This window comes from Balaenoptera physalus (genome assembly GCF_965194825.1).
Source record: "Balaenoptera physalus genome assembly, chromosome: 1".
Taxonomy (NCBI): domain Eukaryota; kingdom Metazoa; phylum Chordata; class Mammalia; order Artiodactyla; family Balaenopteridae; genus Balaenoptera; species Balaenoptera physalus.
In genome coordinates, this window is record NC_138882.1 from 173,863,921 (window position 1) to 173,891,905 (window position 27,985).

Consider the following 27,985-nt stretch of genomic DNA (forward strand, 5'->3'; position numbering starts at 1 on the left):
GGTTGGAGGCGGGGAGCGGTGCCGGAAGTACTCGGGGAGGGCCAAGCAGTCGGACCGGCTGCTGAGACGAGCGCTTCAGTGGGGCAGTCTCCGCATATCATGGGGAGATAGACGCTGCTGCCTGTGAGTCTTGGGCCCTGGCAGTTAAGGAAGAAGAGCGGGAGGAGGGAGTCAGGACCCAGACCCACAGTGGTCAGTGTTTCAAGAGCCAGGTTGTGGAGGAGACGGGGCTGTGTTAGGAATCGGGCTCTTGGGACGGGACTGAGGGGCTCGGGGCTCGGAGAAGACGCGGCTGTGGGGATCTGGGCTCCAGGCGGGACTTAGGGAAAGGGGACGGAGTTAGCCGGCACCCGAGGGAAAGTGGGCTGAGAGGGACAGGATTGTGAGGACCCGCGCTCCTAAGAGGAGAGGGTCGGAAGAGAACGGGGCGTGAAGCCACGGGCTCCTGAAAGGTAAAAGCGGAGCCGTGAGGACTTGGGCTGCTTAGCGGTAGGAGCGGGACAGTGAAGACCCAGGTTTCTAAGGATTCAGAAACAGGGCGGCGAAGACTTAGGTTCCTGAGAGGCAGGAGCAGTAAGAGAACACTTGGGTTTGGGAAGAACAGGAGCGGGCAGTGAAGACGGGCTTCTGTGGGGACGGGATCGGGGTTTGGAGACTCCGAAGTACCTGAGGGAACGGGGCTGTGAGGACACTAGCTCCTAAAAGCGGACAGTATAAGGGGCCATGGATGTGAGGAGATCAGCCTCCAAGGGAAAGGGAGAGAGTTCGGAAAAAATATAGTGATCCTTTTTTTTTTCTCTCATATTGGGTGAACCAAGAGTGGTAAAGGATGTATTCAGGGAAAGACGACTCCTTCGCGCTGCCTACTTGGCTTTTGGCAGGCTTATCTTGTGTCGGATACAGTCTAGGAAGCCCACTTGCAAGGATCTTCGTTTTCTGCTTCGTTCTGGCGAAGCACTGCTGTAAAGTTGAAGCAGTTTGAACTCAGCTATATACTTGATAAGTGCTTTAAATCCCATTCCACCCAACTCTGAGCACAGATCTCTGCATCTCAAAAAAAGAGGATGGCAGAGATGGAAGGACCCGGAAAGATAATCTTTTTTAAACTCGTATTTTACATATAAGGAGGCTAAAGTCCAAAGAAGGTTTAGGATTACAGTGAGGCAATGATTGATTAGATCATGATTCTGATACAGTACCCTGCTCTGCATAGCAGATAGGAGATGCTTGGTTAATATTCCTTGAAAACATGCTTCTAGAATCTTTGCTCTAACTTCAAACTCAAGAGGGAAGTTTTTACAAATTCTAGTATTTTATTTTGGGTCTTGTTAACTGTATTGACATTGATACAATGAATGTCACTTACGAGTTAGGAAACCTTTAAATGAAGCTCCTTCCCCCTCAACAATATAGTAAGTCATTTAGAAAGTCACAAATAAGTAAAATGTACCCTTTATTTTTAGCATAAGCATTTAGGGAAGATGGCTGCTTTTAGATAAGGATGGTGGAGAAACTTGGACCAGTCACTTTCATTCTTCAGTAATACTTTCACTGAAACTTACTCAGACTATGGGGGGGGGGGGGTGGAGGTGGGAGGGAGGTCCAAGAGGGAGGGGATATAGGTATACAAATACTGATTCACTTCATTGTACAGTAGAAACTAACACAGCATTGTAAAGCAATTCTACTCCAATTAAAAAAAAAAAAAACTTAGACTAACCAGATATCATCATAAGCACTTTTCAAATATTAGATCATTTAATTATCACTTACAGCCCCACAAGTTAGTTATTGTTAGTCCCATTGTACATACAAGGAAATCAGTGCAGAAGGGTTAAGTGCCTTGCCTGAAATCCCATGCTACTAAGTGGCCCAGCCATAGTCAAACCCAGTTGTGTTTGACTAAAACTTTTTTCTGTTTTTCTAAGTGGATTCCTCGCCATGTCTCAGCTTGCTCATCAGCAAGATAGAGGTAATAGTTATACAAAGCATGGCATTGAATGAAAGCACTCCCTCCTCCTCAAGACTCCTCTTACTATCAAGTACTGTAACTTATTAGGGTATTTATGTAGTGTAGTATTTGAGGAGAACTAAATTCCTGTGTTTTAAAGAAGCATAGATATTCAAGATAGAAAAATGGGACCTGAATAGAACTTTCCCTCACATTGGAGTAAGACATATTTAATTTTAAATTTAGGAGGCCAAGAAAGACCAATTTGAAGAACAGGGGCTTAAATTGGATTAACTTTACAATTATTGTAACATGAACTAGATGATTGGGGAAACTGCAATAACTTTGTTCCCAGTGGGTTTGCCTAAACTGTTTGCAAGTGCCTATACTAAATGCAAGTGGTCAAAACTTACACCAAATTATGAGGTAAAGCATGGCCATACCACCATTTCAAAATACTTGATGGTTTAGTTAATAGTAGTTTATTCCTGAGTTATCATCCTCATCTACATTTGCAAATTGTACTACTTATTTCACTCATTTGTGGCTCTAACACTGATTGAATTATTAGAATAGGACTTCTAAGTAAGTACCTGATCAGAAAATCATTGTGTTAAAGTTGATGTGAACATAGAACATACTACTTTTGACCGAAGGTGTTTGTGGAAAGCCCCAAAGTGCTTTGGAGGTAGTACATCAGCAGTGTTTATAGCCTGCACTGTGACACAGGTGTTTTGGAGGCAGAAGACAAACTTTGAAATCTGTACATATGGACTTAATTTTAAATCTTACACTAATTGTTAGAGCTGGAGGAGACTTTAGAGTTTGCCTGGTTCTTCTAATTATAGATGTAGAAACTCTGGTCAAAGGCAGCTCATATAACTCAGTGGCAGAGCTAGGATGACACCTAGCCCAACTGACTTGGGTCTTCCCTGTGCCACAGTACCTCTCATCAGCCTCCTGCTGACCATTTGCCACTACTTTTTGTTTTTTAATCCACTTTTCTTTTTTTAATGTCTGTAGTAATAAGAATAGTTACAGGATGCCACCAGTACATAGCAGGATGGGTGCAACCTTTTAGGTTTAATATACTAACTTTTATCACTAAGATTTAAAAGAGGAGAGCATATATAAAATACTAGCAAACATTTTTAATTGTACTTAGTATGTGCCACACATTCTTATAAGTGCTTTAGATACATAAACTCAGTGAATTGTCACAACAATGAGGTACACCTTATGATTAACTCCATTTTTCAGATGAGGAAATTGAGGCATAAAGTGTTTAGGTAACTTGCTTGAGGACATAAAGCTAATAAGTGGCAGAGTTGGTACTTGAACCCAGACACTGCCACCAGAGTCCATCCCTTGAACCACTGTACTGTACTACTTTTCTGTTAAGTCAAAGTTGCCTAAACAGGGTCAAACTGGTCAAACTAGTGGGAAAAAAATCCCACATTTCTGTTGCTCTCAGGTCTCACAGACTGCAATATAATTGATTCTTTTTGGTTTATTTAGGCTGGGAAGCATGAACTTGTTTAGATACATCTACAAGCCAGTGAGGAAAGAAACAGCCAGGTAGAAAACCCAAATCGTTAAGTCATGTACCATAGTGTTAGGGCTTTTATGCTGTCAGGCTGGTTGTCCCCTTTACTCCAGTATTTATTTAAATAATAAATTCCTAAACATTTCAGAGGTAAAAGGGTTTTAAAGACAATCCAGGGAGTTCCCTGGTGGTCTAGTGGTTGGGATTCGGTGCTTTCACTGCCGTGGCCCGGGTTCAATCCCTCGCTGGGGAACCGAAATCCCACAAGCCATGCGGTAGCCAAAATAAAAGAAGACAATCCAGTCTTCTATTCCCCTATTCTCTTCACTTAAAAAAAAATCTGTTAATGGAACAGATTCCCAGAGAAGACCACAGTCTTCTACTGCAAGGTCTCCCCCGTTTTCCTACTCTCTGAAAAATCAGATCCTCTTGATACAATAATAATAATAGAGTTGCAACTGGATTTCTGTTGAGGTACAAGGTTGTTAAAAGGGAAAGCAATTAGGGCTTGTCATCCGCAGCCTATCAACTACAGTTTAAGTGCGATGGGTAGGGGGAGGGAGGATAGTCTTGGTTATTTAATTGAACTCCCAGCCAAGCTATCTTGTTTTGATAAAATCATTTAAGTATTTTCTACTGTAGATCCCTGGGGTGTGGACTTTCCTGACTTCTTGAATCCCATAGCACATGAATTCCACATAGTAGGAGCTAGGAAAGAGTTTCCTGTTATAATTGTTCTCTCAAACTGTCCCACAGTTAATGCCTCTGTTTTTACTCAGTAGTACATTCCTACCTCTTGTCATTCTAAGGAAATGAGAGTTAGAAATTTGAGTAGCCCGAAGGCAACCATGGTATATTACATAATGGAATTCAGGTTATTTATGGTCACTTCATTCCATTGTGCTTGACCAGCATCGTCTACAATTGGGCTAACGAAAGTTGTCAGTAAACAGGTAATTTGGACCATTTTGATCATGTTGTGATTTTTTTTAACTTTTTTTTTTTTTTTAAACTTATTTTTAAATTTACACACCATAAAATTCACCTTTCTGAGGGTACAGTTCTATGAGTTGTGACAAGTGTGTACAGTCATGTAAGCCCCATAACACTCAAGTTACCTAGCAATTCCACCACCCTCCAAATTTCCTTCATGCTGCTCTTTTGTAGTCACACCCTCCCCAATCCCAAAACCCTGGCAATCACTGATCTGCTCTGCATCCATATAGCTTTGCCTCTTCTGGAGGGTCATGTAAATGGACTCATACAGGTAGCCTTTGGAGTCTTGCCTCTTTCACTTAGCTTAATGCATTTGAGATTATCCATGTTGTGTGTATTAGTAGTTCTTCCTTTCTGTTGCTGAGTAGTATTCCATTATATGGATATACCCATAGTTTGTTTATCCATTAACCAGTTGAAAGATTGTTTTCAGTTTTTGGCAATTATGGATAACGTTGCTATAGACATTCACATACTGATTTTTGTGTGACTGTAAGTTTTCATTTCTCTAGGGTAAATACCTAGGAGTGGATTGCTGGGTCATATGATAAGTGTCTATTTAATTTTATAATAAACTGCCAAACCATTTACCAAAGAGTGCACCATTTTACAGTCGCATCATAAATGTATGAGGGTTTGAGTTGCTCCACATCCTCTTTAGCACTTGTCTGTTTATTTTATTTTTAATTTTAGTTATTTTAATAGATACTTAGTGGTATCTCATTGTGGTTTTATTTTGCATTTCCCTAATGAATAATGATATTGGGCATCTTTTCATGTGTTTATTTTCCATCTGTATATCTTTGTTGAAGGATCAATTCAGATCTTTTACCCTTTTTTTTTAAATTTTTTAAAATTAATTAATTAATTAATTAATTTATGGCTGTGTTGGGTCTTCGTTTCTGTGCGAGGGCTTCTCTAGTTGCAGCAAGTGGGGGCCACTCTTCATCACGGTGTGCGGGCCTCTCACTATCGCGGCCTCTCTTGTTGCGGGGCACAGGCTCCAGATGCGCAGGCTCAGTAATTGTGGCTCACGGGCCTAGTTGCTCCACGGCATGTGGGATCTTCCCAGACCAGGGCTCGAACCCGTGTCCCCTGAATTGGCAGGCAGATTCTCAACCACTGCGCCACCAGGGAAACCCCTACCCATTTTTTTAATTGAGTTGTTTTCTTATTGAATTTTGAGAGTCTTTTATATATCCTGGATACAAGTTGTCAGATACGTGATTTGTAAATATTCTCTCTTAGTCTCAGACTTGTCTTTGTTTTCATTTGCAGAGCAGAAGTTTTACATTGTGATTAAGTCCACTTTATCAATTTCTTTCTTTTGTGGATTGTGCTTTTGGTGTTGTATCTAAGAACTCTGCCTGACCCAAAGTCAGGGAGATTTTCTCCTATGTTTTCTAAAAGTTTTATAGTTTTACATTTTCACATTTAAGTCTGTGATCAGTTTTTAATTTATTGATATTTTGTATAAGGTGTGAGATAAAGGTCAAGGTTTATTTTTGTTGCTACTGCTATATTTTTTGTTATATTTTAAAAACAGGGGTCAGTATTACCTATTTCTTCAGTGGAAACAAACCAGATAGTAGTTTATTTTAATTTTTTTCATAGGTTACTTATGCATATATTACAGAATTTGGGGTATACAATGAAAGATAAGTCTCGCACCTTGGTCCCATGGACCACCCAGGTACTACCATTCTGCTATCCCCCTCAAGACAACCATTGTTATCAGCTTCTTATGCATCTTTCCAGGAATAATTTATACATTTGTAATTATGTGTCTTTTTAAAAATATTTATTTATTTATTTTTGGCTGCGTTGGGTCTTTGTTGGGGTGCCCGGGCTTCCCATTGCGGTGGCTTCTCTTGCTGCAGAGCCCGGGTTCTAAGTCCGCGGGCTTCAGTAGTTGTGGTTCGCGGGGTCTGTAGCGCAGGCTCAGTAGTTGTGGCACACAGGCTTAGTTGCCCCACGGCATGTGGTATCTTCCCGGACCAGGGCTCGAACCCCTGTCCCCTGCATTGGCAGGCGGATTCTTAACCACTGCGCCACCAGGGAAGCCCTGTGTCTTTTTAAATAAGTGATAACAAACTATGCTCACTATTCTTTTTTTTTAAATTTATTTATTTAATTTATTTATTTTTGGCTGCATTGGGTCTTCGTTGCTGCGCGCGGGCTTTCTCTAGTTGCAGCGAGCGGGGGCTACTCTTCCTTGCGGTGCGCGGGCTTCTCATTGCGGTGGCTTCTCTTGTTGCGGAGCACGGTCTCTAGGCACATGGGCTTCAGTAGTTGTGGCACGCAGGCTCAGTAGTTGTGGCGTGTGGACTCAGTACTTGTGGCACACGGGCTTAGTTGCTCCACGGCATGTGGGATCTTACCAGACCAGGGCTTGAACCCATGACCCCTGTAATGGCAGGCAGATTCTCAACCACTGCACCACCAGGGAAGCTCCAGGCAGATTCTTAAGCACTGCGCCACCAGGGAAATCCCTATCCTCACTATTCTGAACCTTGCATTTTCAATGAACAGTGTATCTTGAAGGTAATTTCATGAGCTTCCTCGTTTTTTAGAAACAGGTTTATTGAGACATTCACATATTATACAATTCATCATTTTAAAGTATACAATTCAGTGGTTTTTTGCTACAAACAGGATTGTGCAACCATCACCACAATCTATTCTAGATTATTTTTGTCACTCCTAAAAGAAACTCCATAAACATTAGAAGTCAGTCCCTATTCCTCTCCCCCACTCCTCAGCCCTAGCAACCACTAATCTACTTTTTGTCTCTATAGATTTGTCTATTCTGGACATTTCATGTAAATGGAATCCTACAATATGTAGTCTTTTGTGACTGGTTTCTTTCACTTAGCATAATATTTTCATGAGTCTCATTCTTTTTCAGTCTATTACATTATATAGTTATATTCTAGTTTATTTAACTATATCACTTTTGATGGACATTTAGGTTGAAATTCCTTGTATGCATAGTATTCTATTCACATACAAGTTCAATTATAATATAAATTGCTAAAAATAGAACTATGGGATTAAAACAATATATGCTTTTCTTATTTTGGTAGGTACAGCCAAGTAGCTCTTTATAGAGGCCTCTAACTAATTTATATTCCCCCACTCCAGCAACTTATGAAATGATTATTTCTCCATAAAATTTTCAAACACAGTATGTATAAAACTATTTCTTTTATTTATTTATTTATTTATTTATTTGGCTGTGCCAGGTCTTAGTTGCGGCATGTGGGATCTTTGTTGCAGCATGCAAACTCTTAGTTGCAACCACCATTTTAAAGCAATTATACTCCAATAAAGATGTTAAAAAAAAGAAAAACTCTTAGTTGTGGCATGTGGGATCTAGTTCCCTGACCAGGGATCGAACCCAGGCCCCCTGCATTGGGAGCGTGGAGTCTTAGCCACTGGACCACCAGGGAAGTGCCTATAAAACTTTTTCATCATTGCCAAATGGGGAATAAATAGTACCTTGTAGTTTTAATTTGCATTTTTATTATGAATGAGAATAAGGATCACTTCATTATTTTAAGAACCATTTGAATTTCTTTTTCTTGTACTGTCATATTTCTTCACAATATTTCTTTTGGGTAGTTGGTACTTACTGATTTGTAGTTATTTTTTATATATAAAAGAAATTAGTCCTTTGATATATCTCGCATATATTTTTGCTAGCTTGTCTTTTGTTCTTTAACTTTGTTACGTTTGTTGCCATACAGACATTTTTATGTTTGTGTAATTGAACATATTAGTCTTTTCTTTTATGGCTCCTGAGCTTTGTAAAGTCATCCTTAGAAGGATATTATTTATTCTTGAGAATATTGTTTTTCCAATTTTTAAAAATTGAGATAATTGTAGATTTATATGAAGTTATAAGAAATAATACAGAGATCCCTTGTACACTTTGCACCACCAGTTTTCCCCAACGGTAACATTTTACAAAACTGTTGTGTAATTTGAGAATCAGGATATCAACATTGATTTAACCCAACAATCTTATTCAGATTTCCCCAGTTTTACTTGCACTTGTTTGCTTATATGTGTATGAGTACTAAGTCCTATACAATTTCATCACTTTTTATAGGTTCATTTATCCATCATCACTATCAAGATATTGAACAATTCCATCACAAGGGCCCCTCATATTGCCTTTTATAACCACACCTCCCTCCCTCCCACCCAATCCCTGACAACCTCACTAATCTGTCTTCTGTTTGTAAAATTTGCCATTTCAAAAATGTTATATAGGGGACTTCCCTGGTGGCGCAGTGGATAAGACTTCACGCTCCCAATGCAGGGGGCCCGGGTTCGATCCCTGGTTAGGGAATTAGATCCCACATGCATGTCGCAACTAAGAGTTCGCATGCCACAACTAAGGAGCCTGCCTGCCACAACTGTGGAGCCCACGTGCTGCAACTAAGGAGCCGGTGAGCCACAACTAAGGAGCCCGCCTGCCGCAACTAAGACCTGGTGCAACCTAATTAATTAATTAGTTAGTTAATTAATTTTTAAAAAAACAAGAAAAACAAAAATGTTACATAACTGGAATCATACAACATGGACTCTTTTTTTTATTTATTTATTTATTTATTTATTTATTATTTTTGGCTGTGTTGGGTCTTCATTGCTGCGCACGGGTTTTCTCTAGTTGCAGCGAGAGGGGGCTGCTCTTTGTTGCGGTGCGCAGGCTTCTCATTGCAGTGGCTTCTCTTGTTGTGGAGCACCAGCTCTAGACGCGTGGGCTTCAGTAGCTGTGGCTCGCGGGCTTCAGTAGTTGTGGCTTGCAGGCTCTAGAGCGCAGGCTCAGTAGTTGTGGTGCACAGGCTTAGTTGCTCCGCGGCATGTGGGATCTTCCCAGACCAGGGCTCGAACCCGCGTCCCCTGCATTAGCAGGCAGATTCTCAACCACTGCGCCACCAGGGAAGCCCCACAGTTTGTTTAATGATTTACCTATTAAGGGACGTCTGAATTGATTACAGTTTTTGATTATTGCAAATAAAACTATGAGCATTCGTGTACAGGTTTTTGTGTAAACATAAGTTTTCATTTCTCTAGGATAAATGCCTAGGATTGCAGTTGCTGGGTCATACAGTAGTTGCGTGTTTTTGTTTTTTTTTTTCCCAAATCCACTTTATTGAGGTATAATTTGCATACAATAAAATGTATACATTGTAAACATATAGTTCTGTGAGTTTTGATAAATGTAGCAGCTGTGTAAGCATTCCCCCACTTAAGATATAGAATGTTTATATCACCTCAGAAACTTCCAACCTGCCCCTGTGCAGTCAATCTCTGCCCCATCTGTCACTAGAGATTTGTTTTTAGATCATTAGATATTAAAATTTCATATAAATGGAATCATATAGTATGTATTCTTTTGAGACTGGCTTTTTTTTCACCTAAATATTTTAAGATTCATTCCTGTGGTTTTGTGTATTCGTGATTTGGTCTTTTTTTTCCTTTTTTCATTTTTTTTAATAAACTCTTTACTAGAGCAGTTTTTAAAATCCATTCATTCATTCATTCATTCATTTATTTATTTATTTAGGAGACCCTCCTGAGATAGCAGTGTTAGATTTACAGGAAATTTGGGAAGATAGTACAGGGTTCCCATATACCCTGTACCCAGTTTCTCCATTATTAACATGTTACATTAGTATAGTATAGTCATTACAACTAATTAACCACGTTTGATACATTATTATCATTATTATTTTTAATATTTATTTATTTATTTTATTTTTGGCTGCGTCAGGTCTTAGTTGTGGCACGCGGGATTTTTTGTTGTGGCACGCAGGATCTTTCATTGTGCGCACAGACTTCTCTTTAGTTGTGGCACGCGAGCTCCAGAGCACACAGGCTCAGTAGTTGCGGCGCACGAGCTCTCTAGTTGTGGTGTGTGGGCTCAGTAGTTTTTTTTGTTTTTTAAATTTATTTTATTTATTTATTTTTGGCTGCACTGGGTCTTCATTGCTGCACGCAGGCTTTCTCTAGTTGTGTCAAGCGGGGGCTACTCTTCGTTGCGGTGCGCGGGCTTCTCATTGCAGTGGCTTCTCTTGTTGCGGAGCACGGGCTCTAGGCACGCAGGCTTCGGTAGTTGTGGCACGTGGGCTCAGTAGTTGTGGCTTGCGGGCTCTAGAGCGCAGGCTCAGTAGTTGTGGCGCACGGGCTTAGTTGCTCCGCGGCATGTGGGATCTTCCCAGACCAGGGCTTGAACCTGTGTCCCTCGCATTGGTGGGCGGATTCTTAACCACTGCGCCACCAGGGAAGCCCCGGGCTCAGTAGTTGTGACGCGTGGGCTTAGTTGCCCTGCAGCATGTGGGATCCTACTTCCCCGACCACAGATCGAAACCCAGGTCCCCTGCATTGGAAGGTGGATTCTTAACCACTGGGCCACCAGGGAAGTCCCTGATACATTATTATTAACTGAAGTCCATAGTTTATTCAGATCTTAGTTTTTCCATTTAGTCTTCATGTCTTTTTAGGCTCCTCTGTGACAGTACATGCTTAGATTTTTAAGAAACTGCAAACTGTTTTACAGAGTAGCTATACCATTTACATTCCCACTAGCAGTGTGTGAGTGATCCAATTTCTCTGCATCCTCGTCAGCATTTGGTGTTGTCACTGTTTTTTATTTTAGCTATTCTGATAGTTGTGTAGTTATATCTCATTGTAGTTTTAATTTGCTTTTCTTTAATGACTAATGTTTTTGATTGAGTGTCTTTCAATTTGCTTATTTGCTATCTGTGTATCCTCCTTGGTGAAATGCCTGGTGTGTCTTTTGTCCACTTTCTAACTGAATTAATTTTTTTTTGAACTATTGATTTTTGAGAGTTCTTAATGCATTCTAGATACTAGTCTTTTGCTGGATATGTAGTTTGTCTTTTTTTGGATATGTAGTTTCTTCTAGTCTGTAGCTTGTCTTTTCATCCTTTCTACGTGGGCTTTCACAGAGGAAACTTAAAATTTGATGAGGGCCAATTTATCAGTTTTTCCTTTTATTGATCATGCTTTTGGTGTCATGTCTAAGAACTCTTTGCCTAGCTACAGCCCAAAGATTTTCTCCTGTTTTTTCCTAAAAGTTTTATAGTTGTACATTTTGCATTTAAGTCTGTGATCCATTTTGAGTTAATTTTTGTATAAAGTGCTAAGTTTAGGTTTCTGAATATTTTTTAAAGATATTCTAGGGACTTCCCTGGTGGTCCAGTGGTAAAGAATCCACCTTACGATGCAGGGGACACGGGTTTGATCCCTGGGCAGGGAACGAAGATCCCACATGATGCAGGACAACTAAGCCCGCATTCCACAACTACTGAGCTCATACGCCTCAACTAGAGCCCGCGTGCCGCAAACTACAGAGCCCATGCGCCCTGGAGCCTGCGCACCACAACTAGAGAAGAGAAAACCCACACGCCACAACTAGAGAGAAGCCCACACACCACAACAAAAGATCCCACATGCCTCAACGAAGATCCCGTGTGCCACAACTAAGACCCGATGCAGCCAAAAATAAATAAAATAAATAAATACTAAATAAATCTTTAAAAAAAATAAAAAATAAGGACTTCCCTGGTGGTACAGTGGTTAAGAATCCACCTGCCAATGCAGGGGACATGGGTTTGATCCCTGGTCCAGGAAAATCCCACATGCCGCGGAGCAACTAAGCCCGTGCACCACAATTCTGAGCCTGCGCTCTAGAGCCCGCAAGCCACAACTACTGAGCCCACGTGCCACAACTACTGAAGCCCGCGTGCCCTAGGGCCCGTGCTCTGCAACAAGAGAAAGGCTGCGTGCAGCAACGAAGACCCAACGTAGCCAAAAATAAATTTTAAAAAATAATAAATAAAAAATAAAGATATTCTATATTTTATCTAGTATATGATTTTATATTTAAAATTTAAATATCTGTTCCATCTGGAATGGAGGAGTGTGTGAAAGGAGGAGTGTATTACTCCCCCCATTCCAGATTGATCAACTGTTTACATTTTATATAATTTATTTATTTTTTTGTAAATTTATTTATTTATTTTTGGCCGTGTTGGGTCTTTGTTGGTGCTCGCGGGCTTTCTCTAGTTGTGGCGAGCGGGGGCTACTCTTCATTGCAGTGCGTGGGCTTCTCATTGCGGTGGCTTATGTTCATACTGATAATCTTTAATAGGCTTTTTCATAGGACTTGATTTGGGAAAATAGTTTGCTTTTATAACATTAGGACAACTGTTACCATGTTAACAATCTTTTCCTTTCCCATTTCTTCCATTGGTAAGATTTGTGGGTAAGGGAAAAGGAGACGTGGACCACATATGGTTTTAAAAAAGTAGTCCTGGGGGCTTCCCTGGTGGTGCAGTGGTTGAGAATCTGCCTGCTAATGCAGGGGACACGGATTCGAGCCCTGGTCTGGGAGATCCCACATGCCGCGGAGCAACTAGGCCCGTGAGCCACAACTACTGAGCCTGGGCGTCTGGAGCCTGTGCTCTGCAACAAGAGAGACCACGATAGTGAGAGGCCCGCGCACCGCGATGAAGAGTGGCCCCCGCTTGCCACAACTAGAGAAAGCCCTCGCACAGAAACGAAGACCCAACACAACCAAAAAAAAAAATTAATTAATTAAAAAAAAAAAAAAAGAGTTAAGGAGGAAGCTGGGTGGAGGGGAGTTAGGAAATCATTAAAAAAAAAAAAAAAAAAAGTAGTCCTGATGCTGTGCTGCCCCCCTCAGCTGGCTCTTGGCCAACAAGTTTCTCTTGAGCATTTAACCAGTGCATAGTTAGTTGCTTTTATCAAGGGTAAACCAGGAGAAGATGATTTCTTGTATTAGAGAGTTAGACAATTTGTTGGAGAGGAACTCAGCAATAGGTACTCATTCAGGTTGCTAAGCTTTATCAAGTTCTGAAAACATTGCCATGATTCTTGCAGGTTCAAATACCACAATTTTGGCCAATAAAGTATTTCATATGCTGCTAGCTTATCTCTTAACAATAGTACATTCATTTTATTGGAAGAGAGTCTTAATGTTACTATTGTCATCATTAATTAATTTTAAAAGTTGTATATGAAAGAAATGGAGATGTTTTTCTTGGTGCCCAGTTGGAATAAGGAAATGTTCTCCACAGTCAGTTTGCCTGCATTCTGGTTGTTGAAGATGTGCAGGCCATGCAACTGAAATGGTTCTGTGGCAAGGGTGGTGCTTGATGCCAGTTGTTCATTTACAGGTAGCTTTTGAAAATGGCTGCCTCTCATTTCACCGGGCTCACAGCCGTTGCTGATGTAATTAAAGATCTAGACACTCAGATAGCTGTAAGTAAGCTCCTTGAGGTCACTGTGGGTGGAACTTCCTGAATGCGCTTCTGATCTTGATGACACCAAAGCTGATGTCCACGAAGTCAGCCTGATGGCTCTAAAATTTAGAAGTCTTGGCTACTCCAGCCTAGAGACTCTGCATGTATTTAAAGATTGCTAACACTCAGAGAAAATTTGCCCTTGATGACAGTGAAGAGCTTACTTTTAACAATTGCTAAAAATTGTGTTTATTAGGCCCTGACATAGACTTAAGCATGTTTTGAAACGCCAAAATGAACTAATCTGTTTTCTGAAGTTTTGTGACTAGGTTTCAAGTATGTGATTGTGCCATGATTTATTTGAGTTTAGCATTATTTGATGTTCAAAAATAATGCATGTAGTACTTAACCAAGTATTCTATTTTTACAAAGTCTTCAAAAATGTCTTGCTCATTCTAGTTTATTTTTGTACATAAGATTCCTCATTTCATTTACTTTCTTCTTTATTTCACTTGTGTGGACTATTTTATTTAGCTTTTGGAGAAGAGATGGTTTCTAAATATCAGGTGAGAGCAATGAACGTTCTTCATTCCCTCCATTTTCAATGTGCAGGTATCAAATGAAGACCCTTCAAAGTCTGACAGACCTCATAGAATTTTACTTTTAAAACTCATCCTTTATTACATGTACTTCCAGAGCTAATTCTCTTGTTTTTCTTCTACAGTTGATTGGCCTTGGTCCTCATAGCTCCAAAAAGAAACAGGATCTCGATAAGCTCTATGAGCTGAAGTCCAAAGCGCGGCAGATTATGAACCAGTTTGGCCCCTCAGCCCTAATCAACCTGTCCAATTTCTCATCAATAAAACCAGAACCAGCTAGCACCCCTCCACAAGGCTCCATGGCCAATAGCACTACAGTGGTAAAGATCCCAGGCACTCCTGGGACGGGAGGGCGTCTCAGCCCTGAAAACAATCAGGTATCATCCGCTTTTTGTTCTCTGTGGGCACCTCTTATCTGTTCTTTGAAGCAGTAATACTCTGAGAGATGTCCATCTCAGTTGCTGCCTCTTCCTCTCAGACTTCTCAAGTTCTTTATCGAAATATCATGTACATTTATCAGTTTTTACTTTGTAGTATTTATGTGTGTGCATGCATATACATACATCCATATATACACGCACTGACACAACACCTTGCCTGTGACAGGTTTTTATATATTTATATATAAATATATATGCTATATACTTGTTAAATAAAATAAAATAGTTAAATAATTAATGGATTCATTATTCATTATTCCTGTAATGAAAGTACTCTTGCCTCCAGTCTTTTCTCCTAGTTCATCTAGCTGCTGCCTTTATTTTCTGCAGTGATTCTAAAATCTGACCCCCTCTTTCTACCCATGATCTTGATTCTGTCCTCCAGAGCCATAAGAAATAAGTATACTCTCTTGACTTGGGCCTTGTAGGCTGGGTAGAATAGGATGAGGAGACAACAGTTCAAGAGAATGGGGGAGGAACTAGCAACGGTGAATGGGAAGTGTTGGGCAGGTATTCAGGAGACCAACCCATGATGGGTGTGGTGTTGGAGAAGAGCAGGAGATAAAATTGTATAGGTAGGATTACGGCAGAACATACTAGGCCTATGCTAGTCAGTTTCCGTTGGAACTTTTAGTCAATAAACAATCTTTGCAAATATTTAATAAGCTTAAAAGTAACATAATAAAAGTCGTATATCTTAGGAGGATTAACTTGACAGTAAGGGGACAAGAAAGGTAGGAAGGGGGTCACACTGGGAGGAACACCAAGTCTAAGACTTTTGCAGTAAATCAAGGTATGTGGCAAAGGCTTGAATTAAGTGATGGTTGAATGGATAGATCTGAGACATTATTAACAAATATTTATTTTAAAAATTATTATTTTTTCCTTATTTCCAATGTCATGCAATGCTTATCACAAAACTATAGAAAAAGAGAAAGAATAATAGCCCAAAATTCTACCACCACCCCAAAATAACTATGGTTAGCATTTTAGTGTATGTCTTTTGATCCTTCTTTAGTGGCATATATATGTGGTATAACATTTCCTTTATGAAAGAGAGATCATAGTTGTACATACTTTCACAAATATCGATATTTAGTTATACAGAGATGAACACATGTTCCCTGCCCTCAAGGAGCCCTCAGCCTATTAAGTCAGAAACAGGCAAGTTTATAAATGTACACAATGATAGAAGGGTACACAGGGTACAGTGGAGGCCAAAGGAGGAAGTGGTTGCTTTTACCTGGGTGGGCTGGGAGAGCATCAGAAAGGAGGCACTGTGAGCTGAGCAGGTAGGAAGAAGGGTAGAAGAGCTTGTCCAAAGGCAGCAGAGGCACTGTACAACTTGTGGTGGTCAGAAAATTGCAAATTAATGTAGAGTTTACTAAAACTATCTGACAGATGTTGGCCTCTCTTCCATATTGCTCTTTTTGCCTTTCCCTAGGCTATTTCTGTCTTGAGACTATAGTCTTGTAGTAATAGCACCAAGTAAGCCAGACTGATAATTCTTTGGAAAGTAGAAACCAAACCCAACAAATTGATAGCCTTTCATTATAGGGTAATGAGGTGTTTGTTTCTTTGCTACTTGGCTGAAAAAAATGTTCTCCCAATTAACTTTAGGTATTGACCAAGAAGAAATTACAAGACTTAGTAAGAGAAGTGGATCCTAATGAGCAATTGGATGAAGATGTGGAGGAGGTAAGGTGGGATTGGGTACCCCAGAGACTGTGTCCCTGAGAAATAGTATAGAATAGCCGTTAAGAGCACAGATTTTAGAGGCAGACAAGTCTGAATTTGAGACTTGGCTCTGTGGGTGGGTCAGTTAACTTTTCTGAGACTCAGCTTCCTCCTGTGTTGGTAAGGTATGATATTATTTATCTACAGGGTTATTGTCAGGGTCCCATGAATAACTTATACAAATCACCTAGGAGAATGCCTAGCACTTTATACCTAACAGCACTGCTACTTTTGCCTGTCAAAAAGGGCATAGGCTGCTGCTCACAGGCAGTCACTTTCAACAGTTTTAATTGTTTCTAGAACATTCCTCTGTATTTCTAAGTAATATTCTTCTTTTTTTGTTTTTAATTTTTGGCTGCATTGGGTCTTTACACAGGCTTTTCTTTAGTTGTGGTGAGCGGGGGCTACTCTTCGTTGTGGTGCGCAGGCTTCTCGTTGCAGAGCGTGGGCTCTAGGCGCATGGGCTTCGGTAGTTGTGGCTTGCGGGCTCTAGAGCGCAAGCTCAGTAGTTGTGGCACATGGGCTTAGTTGCTCCATGGCATGTGGGATCTTACCGGACCAGGGCTCAAACCCGTGTCCCCTGCATTGGCAGGCGGATTCCTAACCACTGCACCACCAGGGAAACCCCTCTTTCTTTTTCTTAATTCACGTACAAATTTTTCTGTGGGCATACATTTTCATTTCTCTTGGATATCTACCTAGGACTGGAATTGGTGAGTCATATGGTAACTCTGTGTTTTTCCTTTGAGGAACTTCCTGTTTTTACAAAGCATTCCATCCTTTTACAGTCCCACCAGCTGTGTATGAAGGTTCTATTTTTTTAATCTTAGTTTTTTGATAATTTCTTCTCTGCTTTTTTTCTTTCTGTGTAGAATGACAGTTGGTTGGATGTTGGATCTTCTGCATTGATCCTCTTAGGTTTTTTATCTTTTCTCTTTTTTCATTTCTTTGTAATTCTAAATTCTACTTGCTGGGGAGATTTTCCTTAGTTTATGTTCTAAATTTTAACTTTCTTTTATAATAAAAATTTTAATTTCCATGAACTTTTTCTTGTTGACTTTTTTTTCCCTAAGCCATTCTGTTCTTATTTTACGGTTGTAGTATCTTATTTTTCTCTCTAAGGATATTAATTACGTTGTTTGACATTTTCTTCTTTTCCCTGCATTGTCTTGTTTCCTCTGGGTCCCTTTTTTCCCCTTTGGTTTGTTTATTTTCTTTTTAGTGTTGGAGACTTTCTTCAAATGTCTGGTGATCCTGGCTATCCGTTCTTAAAGAATGAGCCACTAAAAACCTGATTTGAAGCAGAACTTATTGACTGATGGTCTTTGCCCAGTCATGTATTGGTAAATGTTTAACAACCAGCTCTGTGGAGAAAAAGACTCTGACTTTCAGCATTTCCTGATTTCTGTGGTGTAAATATTCTCACTATGCCCTATTTTAAGCTATCAACATTTTGTCACTGAATGCAGGATTGGAAGAAATGCATATAATTGGCCTTGATGACCTCATCTAATCTGGCTCCAGCATACCACTGGCTTCACTTCAGAATAATTTGTCCATAGTCAGCCTTTTTAATGGGGGATTCCCTAATCAGTATCTGTAAGCCTTTTCTTTGGAATCATTTGGTATATGCAGAGAAAAATCCTTTAGTCTCCTATCTGGAGGGTTTATCTCTAGCTCCTAACATTCTGGAAGCAAGGCAAGAAAAAGGGGCTGTGTCTTTCCCTTGTCTCTGCTGTGTCTGGTGTACTCTCATCCGTAACCACTCCTGTTCAGTTTTTCTGGGGAATAAACCTACTGTGTTCTGGGTCAGGTACGTGTGGGAAGTCACTTGGCTGCTTTTGAAGTGTGGGGGTTGGGGGACTACTCTGTACAGACATGTAACAGTTGTCCAGTTTTTAGCTCCATACCTCAGTCCAGTCTTCTGTGGTTAATCACACCTCCAAATCCTGGATCTCTTAGGAGTTGCGAAGGGCAAATCAGTTCGTTCTCATTGGCGTCCCCTCTGCGTGCATTTGTGTTATACCTTCTGTCTGCTAGGTCAGTTCCCATTCTTCCTTTGTTACCTCTTAACAAAAATTTACTTTAAAAGTTTATTGGAATATCTTGTCCATTAAGGTTTTCTCTCCTATTCTTGCTGTCTTTGTGGATTTATATGTCTTTTTTTTTTTTTCCTTTCTTGTTATTTTAATGGGTGTAGGGAAGGAGAGGAGGTCATTTTTAGAGTTGATCTGCCATGTTTAATTAGAAATCTTTCCTTTAGATGGTATCCATTTGGTTCCATAGGAAAGATGACAATGCATTGATAGTCCAGCAGAACAAGGAATGTTTATAACTATGGTTGTAATTTTATTTTATTTTATTTTTTTGGTCAGCAGAGGAAGCCATGAGGAAGGTATTCACTGATCAAAATTTCAGTGTTTTTAATGTAGATTTTTAACTTCAGAATTCTGATTTTGCTCTTCACACAGTCTAGAAATAATTGATAATGAACTGGAAAGAATCCAGGATTTGGACTCAGAACCTTGAGGTTGAATCCTGGTTTTGCTGCTTAATAGTTACATGGCCATGAACAAGTTAATCTCCCTGAATCTTAGCATCCTCCTCTATAGAGTTAGGGTAAAATCTATGCCCCATTTTTTTCACAGGATGATTATAAGGACTAGGTGATATAATGGAAATAAAAATGCTTTAAGAGAATATGAGGGAGTGAGGATTTAATGATTCACTTTTATTTTCCTACCTAATTCATAAGAAGATGTGGAGGGGGTAGGGGTTGGGCTGGTTGATAGCTGCTAGGTAGAAAGTATGGAAAGTACATCCTCAGAAAGGTGTGAGTTTCTCTTAACCTGGTTAATGAGTTAATGTGTTTCTCTTGTGGTCCTTACTCCTCTTCCCCACCTTCGCTCAAATGCTGATTCCAGGCCTTCTGTTAGAAAGCCTGACTGAATATGTGATTCAAGCAGATACAGTTGTCCCAGCAACAGGAGCCTGCCCTGCCAGTGTCATGGTTACTCTCCCCCACTTTTTTTCCCCCAGATGCTGCTGCAGATTGCTGATGATTTTATCGAGAGCGTGGTGACAGCAGCGTGCCAGCTTGCTCGGCATCGCAAGTCCAGCACCCTGGAGGTGAAAGATGTCCAGCTGCATCTAGGTATGTGGTCTCGTTTCTCCCTGAGGTAGCCACACCATTGCTCCTCCAGGAACCTTCATGCCGGGATCAGACTTCTGGGCTCTGGGATTTATGTATTCATGCAATAGTAGCATTAAGCAGGAAAGAGAAATCCATGCATGGTAGGGGGAATGAACCCTGGCCTTGGGTGTGCCACTTTCTAACTGTACCACCTTATCCTTCCTAGTTACTTTCTCTTAGAGCTGGTTTCCTCATTTGTATAGCGGGGATCATAATACCCTCCTTACAGGGTCGTTGTGAGGATTATGGGTTATGTTCGTAAAGTGACTGGCACAAAGTAAGAGCTTAGTAAATGTAGCTATTATATCTCTACCATACATATAATGGTATTTTCCTTCCAGTTTTTAGCTTATTGATGTATTTTTCTCAAGAACATTATATCCATAATGTACATATAATTTTGTATTCTGCTGTTCTACTTAATAGACACTAAATTTGAGCTTCGGTTTTTCTGGGAGATACTCATCTAACATTTTGTTGTTGTTGTTGTTAAGATATATATATATATTTTAATTATTTATTTATTTTTGGCTGTGTTGGGTCTTTGTTGCTGCGTGCAGGCTTTCTCTAGTTGCAGCGAGCGGGGGCTACTCTTTGTTGCGGTGTGTGGGCTTCTCATTGCGGTGGCTTCTCTTGTTGTGGAGCACAGGCTCTAGGCGCACGTACTTCAGTAGTTGTGGCACGTGAGTTCAGTAGTTATGGCTCATGGGCTCTAGAGCTCAGGCTCAGTAGCTGTGGCACACGGGCTTAGTTGCTCTGCGGCATGTGGGATCTTCCCAGACCAGGGCTTGAACCTGTGTCCCCTGCACTGGCAGGCAGATTCTTAACCATTGCACCACCAGGGAAGCCCTCATCTAACACTGATAATTGTAATCACTTGGAAATGAATAAGCTACCCCCCTGCATTGGTTGCAGTGTGATCAAAAGAAAGGGGACAGTCTGTGACTACAAAGACAGTCAGGCCAAGGGAATGAGGCAGAAGATATTAAGGGATTGAGTGCAGATCAGCCCATGGCTGAAAGGCTTCCTTCCCAGTGTCAGGGAGATACTGCTCCGGGAGGCGCTGGTAGTGGAGGTGGAATAAATAACACACTTCTGGTAAACATTGCTGGTATTAATAGCAAAAGACAGCTATTTCAATTATTTATTATTGTGTAACAAACATGGCTTAAAACAGTAACAGTTGTTCGTTTTGTTCATGGGCCTGGGGGTGGACTGGGCTTAGCTGGGCAGCTTTGCTAAGGATCTCTCATGTGATTGAAGTCAGGTGGTGGCTGGGGCTGAGAGTGTTTTGAAGGAAGGCGTATTAGTCTCCTAGGGCTGCCGTAACGGTACCACAAACTAGATAGCTTAAAGCAACACAGACTGGGGGCTTCCCTGGTGGTGCAGTGGTTGAGAATCCGCCTGCCAATGGTGGGGACGTGGGTTCGATCCCTGGTACGGGAAGATCCCACATGCCACGGAGCAACTAAACCCGTGTGCCACAACTGCTGAGCCCACGTGCCACAACTACTGAAACCCGTGCGCCTAGAGCCCGTGCTCCACAACAAGAGAAACCACCGCAATGATGAAGCCCATGCGCCACAACAAAGAGTAGCCCCCGCTCACCGCAGCTAGAGAAAGCCTGTGTGCAGCAACGAAGACCTAACGCAGCCAAAAATAAATAAATAAATTTATTTTTTTAAAAAAACAAGAAAACAAAAACACAGATTTATCCTCTTAGTTCTGGAAGCCAGAAGAACAAGGCTAAGCAACCTCCAGTGCCTCTGTTGAAGAATCCTCCCTTGCTGCTTCCTAGCTTCTGGTGGTGGCCAGCAATCCTTGGCATTCTCTGGCTTGTAGCTGCATCGCTCCAGCCTGTGTCTCGGTCTTCACGTGGGCTTCTCCCCTGTGTGTCTGTGTCTCTCCTCACAGGACACCAGTCATGCTGGATTAAGGGCCTACCCTCCTCCAGTATGACCTCATCTTAACTACTTATGTCTGCCAACAACCCTATTTCCAGTATATTCTGAAGTACTGGGGGTTAGGACTTCAATACACCTTTCTGGAGGACACAGTTTAACCTGTAACAGAGCTTCATCATGTCCACATCTGATGCCTGGCCTGGAACACTCAAAAAACAGGGACTCCACAAGTTTCTCTCTGTCTGTCTCTGTGGTTTCTCTACCTGGTCTCCTCATATGCAGTCCCAGGATAGCTGGACTTCTGCATGGCAGCTGCGGGCTCCTAGAACAAGTGTCCCATAACCATTTGGCAGAAACAGCGTGGCCTTTGGTAACTCAGTCTCCGAAGTCATACAGCATTACTTCTGCTGATTCCTGTTCTTTGAGGCAATCACAAAGACCTGTCCAGGCTCAAGGGGAGGGAATACAGACTCCACTTCTTGATGACAGACATGTTTTAAAACCACCACAACACAAATGCATAGAGACAAAAAGTAGAATGGTAGTTACCAGGGACTAGGAGGATGGGGGAATGGGCGTTACTGTTTAATGTGTACAGAGTTTTGGTTTGGACTGATGAAGTTTTAGAGATGGATAGTGGTAATGGTTGTGTGAATGTGCTTCATGCCACTGAACTGTACACTTAAAAATGGTTAAAATGTAAATTTTATGTATATTTTACCATACCAAAAAAAAATAAAATCCCACAGCAGATTATATTACTTTCAAAGTTTAACATTCCTATTTTTAAAAATATTCTGTATTTTAATTGTTGAAAATAAAATTGGAATATGTTTCTTCATTAAGGGTAAGAATTATCACAGACATGGATACTCGAAAGTCTGCATGACCAGAATAGCTTCTGTAGTGGGCCTAATGGAACCTGAATCATAATCAGAAGGTTGCTTGGAGGCCCGGGATCAGGGTTTGGGGAGTTAGGGAACCTGGTGTTAACCATGTAGGCCTGCTGCCCACAACTTCCCTGCCCCGCACCCAGCAAGGATAAGCTTGCCAGCGAGGCTGTAAACTCTTGATGGCTCTCTTCTGGACGGGCTGGGATGGGCACTGCCAGTGTTTGCTTCTGACCCGGCTATTTTCTATACTTGAATAGTTGAATAACCTCCCCTTCTGATTGACATGGTCTTTCTTTATTTCTGTTTTTTTTTTTGATTAAGCATATTTATTTGTAGAGTATATATTCATACTAGTTCATTATCTTTAGGTTTAATTGAATGTAGATGTTCAGGGTTACTAAACTGATTAACTTATGTATCTCCTAACCTATTTTACTTGAATATGTGTTCAATATGTATATATATATATATATATATTTTTTTTTTAACACTTCCACAATATATATATATTTTTAATAACATTTCTTTTTTTTAAAATATTTATTTATTTATTTGTCTGTGCCGGGTCTTAGTTGCAGCGTGTGGTATCTTTTTGTTGCGGCATGCAGGCTCTGAGTTGTGGCATGCGGGATCTAGTTCCCTGACCAGGGATTGAACCCGGGCCCCCTGCATTGGGAGTGCGGAGTCTTAACCGCTGGACTACTAGGGAAGTCCCCACAATATATTTTAATCAGAATCTATTATAAACATGTATATGCAAATACACACATATTACACATAGACATATGTTATCATATATATTACCATAAATGCTATACAGTGCATGAATATTTATATTGTGATTACACCTGACATATGTTCCATTTGATTCGTCTGAAGTGAAGATCATTTGTTGAGACAGGATCTTTCTTCATAAATGTGAAAGTTAAATGAGATAATGAACATAGAATGCTTTGCACAGTGCTGCTTTGTCCCAGCCATTTTATTCACTAAATGTTGTTGCTATTCTATTAATATTATATAAAATATAAATACAGTTAACCCTCAAACAACACAAGTTTGAACTGCCCATGGTCCACTTATAGGTGATTTTTTTCAGTAGTAAATTCTGCAGTACTACCTAATCCACGGTTGGTTGAATCTGTGAATATGGAGGAACTGCATTTATGGAGGAACAGCATGGTTGGAGGGCTGACTATAAGTTATACGCAGATTTTCAAGTGCAGGGAGGGTTGGCGCCCCTGATCCCTGCCTTGTTCAAAGGTCAGCTGTACACACTTATTTAAATATATAGTTACACGTACTTACATGTTTGCATTCATGCCTGGTAGCTACTCTCTTTAAAGTGGCTTTGCATATCCATATCCTGATCCACTTTGTGTTGATTGTAAAGTGTAATTTCCAGAGAATAATCTTAGTGTCACTTTCAAGTACTGACAACAACTATTATTAGCAGAAAGTTTCATTTTTATTTTCAAAGAAATATTGGAAGAGAGCTGTATATAAAATAATTCTAGAACCAACCGTGAATCATTCATTCACACAATATTTGCTATGCATTAGACACAAAGTATAACTATAAAACCACTAATATTCAATTTGATTTTAAGTAAGTGCCTGTCTGGGGCAAATCAAATTTTCAGAACAAATGTTTTCAGTGCTTTAAGGGAGCATGATAAAGGAGTCCCCATGTAACTCCTTTTGAGTAGAGATTTATTCCCTAAATAATCTTGTGTAAGTATAATTATTTTTTTTTTATATTGGATGTACTTAAAGTGCAGTACACTTTTTTTTTTTTTTTTTTCTTGGGCTGTGTTGAGTCTTCGTTGCTGCGCGTGGGCTTTTTCTAGTTGCAGCGAGCGGGGCCTACTCTTTGTTGCGGTGCTCAGACTTCTCATTGCGGTGGCTTCTCTTGTTGTGGAGCACGGGCTCTAGGCGCACGGGCTTCAGTAGTTGTGGCATGTAGGCTCAGTAGTTGAGGCTCATGGGCTCTAGAGCACAGGCTCAGTAGTTGTGGCGCATGGGCTTAGTTGCTCCGCGGCATGTGGGATCTTGCTGGACCAGGGCTCGAACCCGTGTCCCGTGCATTGGCAGGCGGATTCTTAACCACTGTGCCACTAGGGAAGTCCAGGACACTTTTATATGTGGATTTAGGGGGCCATGTGGCTCTGCCAGTTACTGAAAAAGTGGAAAAACCAAATCTCTGCCCTCTGATAACTTGTAGTGACAGTCTTACAGGGATGGTCATATCCAGTGGCACAAGGACATGGAGCTGTGGCATGGACATACCTGTGTCTGTATCTGTATCTCTATGTATTTATCCCAGGCTCTGGGATTGCATTATGCCATTGAAGCCTCTCAACCATCCTATCAGGTGGTTATTTCTGTTGTTACTACCATATAAAAGGTGAAGAAACTGAGACCAACGTCATATTGCTCCACAGTGAAGCAGCAGAACTGGAGCTTGGCTCTTAACTCCAGGTTGCAAAGAATGCCTTTCTGTTCCTACTGCTCCTTTCGGTTTGAGAGGGGTTACCTTGAGCATAGGGGTAAGACGATTGAAGAAACAAATAACTTTCCTTTCCTGAAGAGCTGCATGGAAACCTTAGGGCTCCACACTCAAAGTTTTGACTCATTTACCTCTTATTTCTTTGCAAGAAGGTCAGATAGTGTCCTTTAAAACCTTGGAGGCACCATATGTGATTCCCCCATTTGTGTCCCATAGAGCCCCTCTGCAGAGTTACTGTTAATTAGTACAGTTGATTGCCCAGATTAGTCCTCCCTGACACTTGTCTGAGGGTCACACTGCACCTTGACACTACCCTCCTGGTCCCCTTACCTCTGTGTGGGCTTCTTCCTTACAGAACGCCAGTGGAACATGTGGATCCCAGGGTTTGGCTCTGAAGAAATACGACCCTACAAAAAAGCTTGCACCACAGAAGCTCACAAACAGGTGAGAAGGCTTCAGAGTCCCGGGCCAGCCACAGCTGATCCCTTGAGCTGTGTCTCAGAGAGAACGCACACAGCTACTATCACTGTGCTTGTCATTTCCCCCAAATGTCAGAGAGGGCAAGAGGCAGCAGGGCTGCACGGGAGATCAGCCAGATTTTTCCTAGGTGCTTTGTTGCTGCCATATGGGGTCTCAGTTTTTTCTCTCAACTCTAATGGGTGCCACTTAAAGCTGTTGATTCTAGGTTCTTCTAACCTGTATGGAACTCACCCCCTCCACATCTCTTTAAAGAAATCTTCCTTCATTGTTGCTGATTTGAACATCATCTAGGACCCTCCAACTAGAGGGCATTTTAAGGAAAGTAGAAATATGCTGTACTTGTGCTAGGAGGTAGCACCCAGGCTGCTCTGCCAGGTGTCTGGCCTCTGCCCCAGCTTAACCTTTGTTCTCCGTCCCTCTTACTGCAGAACTGAGGGGTGAGTAAGAGAACCTGTCTCCACTTCTGCTGGGGAACAAGCTGTCCCAGTCATTGGTCAGTCTCATAGCAATGTTGGCCTCCATTTGACAAGTCTTAATTTAACTGGCTACTCTGATTTGAAAAGTGGGCTTTTTCCAAGCTTGATGGCCACAGTCAGGCAGTTCTGGCTGAGTGTACCTCGCTTTTCCATAGCCTGGGATCTCTGGAGTGGGTATGTTTACAGAGCTCATAGAGGAAGCCCTACAAGGAGACCACCAATAGCCGGAATCAAAGGACTGCAATGTTGTTCAGAAGGAAGTCCCTCCAGGCAGTAGACGGTCATTTGGCTCTGCACTCAAATTATCCACTTTTCAGCCCTATTTATTTATTTATCAATCAACCAATATCATAATGTTCAAACAATCTCTTAGTCAAAAAGAGTGAGCAAAGCAAGTCATTAATTTGGCCAGTGGCTGGTAATAGTAAGATTTGAAACCCATGATCTGAATGTTTCCCTGATGGGTTATGGTGGAAATTGTTAGGGTCAGTTTCCTTCATTGCAGGTTATCAAGTGAGGAATGTCAGCTCCCTTTACGTGTTGGCAACAGGCTCAAAACAGAGCCCTCTTGCTTATTTTCTCCATCATCAGAGAAGGAGATTAGGGGAAGGGGGTAAGCCTAGAAAGCACATGTTTTGATGGCCTGTCCCTTAAATCCCCAAAAGGCAGGAGCTGTCACCTTCTGCTTTTAACTGTTTTTACCATCCTGCTAGTATAGGGCTTTTGGGGTCTTTTGGTCAATGAAATGGGTCCACTGGCCTATGGAAACTTCTCCTAGGGCCCCGCAGACTGTGCTTGAGTTAGAAGGAGTCTGCTGAGCTGCCCTGTGCCTGTAGGTTCCTGAGGAGTCCAGCCTATGGTGTAGACCATGCTACCTGGTAGCCACATGTGGATGTCCTGGAAAGTTCCTGACTCTAACCTGTGTAATTGCTTATTTCTCTCTCCTTTCAGAGAATGGCATTGATCCGGAAAACAACCAAGAAATAGCACACGGGAAGGTCAGGGAATGGACAACAATGTATTTGGAGATACTTGAGCTGAGACCTCAGCCATCTCATCCTTGGATTTTTTTTTTTAATGCTTTACAGAGAAGCATATATTTTTTATTAACAGTGCAGCAATATCTATAATGACTGAGAGGATCTGCCAAAAGAATAAAGCCTCCTACCCCAACTTCCGGTCCCTTTTTCCTGCCATCTCAAAGAGGAGCAGTGTATCTTCCAGAGAAGATTTTATTTGTGGTTTATTATATAAGTGATTGAATTGGGGAAAAGCATTATGGTCTTGTTTGGTGAGAGAGTATTAGCAGAATTTGTAGAGGTTTTTGTTTCCTTCTCCCTCCCCCTTTTCCCTGTACTTTGTAATGTCAGTGTTTATATGAATATGACTTTCATTTGCTTTTCCAGAATAAAGAAGTTATTAATCGAAAGACACAGGGTGCATGGCTTACAGCCTTTGAAATGCCAGAGGAGGGTAAGCAAGGCTGGATGTAGCTCTCTAGTCAGCAGATGGCAGCACCATTATTCATTTCTGTGATGCAGGAAAAAACCCAGGAATTTTTCCATTATTTTACTCCAAGGAAGGCCTTACCATCAGTAGGACTTTTAGTCCAGATTGTCTGCCATAAGAATTGAGCAGGGTGACCTTCTCTCATGAGCCCCAAACTGAAGAGGCATCCTGATTTGGGGAAATCCTTTTTTGACCTGCTCTTCTGGAACTTCTGGAGTTCATCCTTGACGCTAAGAAAGGATGGCAGTAGACCTGGGGAAAGGCCTTTCTGTGCAGGTTTCTGTCTGTTCTCAGTTGTTGGTGTCCCTGATCCTAGTATTTTTACCATCGTGCAGAGGAAACCAGGCCCCTTGAGACCTCAGGGTCATGACCTTCAGTGGCACCTAGCATCATCCTGTTCTGTTCCTGGCAGAGCCCTTGTGGATTGTGAGGGTTCTGTGGGCTTCAGGG

The 27,985-nt window shown here is 41.3% G+C and overlaps 1 protein-coding gene across 5 annotated transcripts; it reads left to right on the forward strand.

Moving 5' to 3' along the window:
- TAF12 (TATA-box binding protein associated factor 12) lies at positions 1-27,455 on the forward strand. Of its 5 annotated transcripts, XM_082441252.1 has the most exons (8): positions 52-123; positions 13,730-13,814; positions 14,330-14,361; positions 14,520-14,771; positions 16,455-16,532; positions 19,611-19,725; positions 25,426-25,514; positions 26,978-27,455. In XM_082441252.1, exons 3-8 carry the CDS (start codon positions 14,344-14,346, stop codon positions 27,011-27,013), a joined length of 588 nt encoding a protein of 195 aa, XP_082297378.1. In that variant the 5' UTR covers positions 52-123; positions 13,730-13,814; positions 14,330-14,343; the 3' UTR covers positions 27,014-27,455. The 5 variants fall into 5 exon arrangements, with proteins under 5 accessions (XP_082297380.1, XP_082297377.1, XP_082297379.1 ...); XM_082441251.1 differs by lacking the exon at positions 14,330-14,361 and having other exon boundaries at positions 21-123; XM_082441253.1 differs by lacking the exon at positions 13,730-13,814 and having other exon boundaries at positions 31-123.
- Positions 27,456-27,985: the final 530 nt, after the last annotated feature.

Excerpts from the sequence above, each read along its gene's own strand:
- TAF12 (XM_082441251.1), top strand. The coding sequence starts at position 13,743 with ATGGCTGCCTCTCATTTCACCGGGCTCACAGCCGTTGCTGATGTAATT. Across the intron at positions 14,772-16,454 it reads TCAGCCCTGAAAACAATCAG|GTATTGACCAAGAAGAAATT; the intron begins GTATCATCCGCT and ends AATTAACTTTAG. Across the intron at positions 25,515-26,977 it reads CCACAGAAGCTCACAAACAG|AGAATGGCATTGATCCGGAA; the intron begins GTGAGAAGGCTT and ends CTCTCCTTTCAG.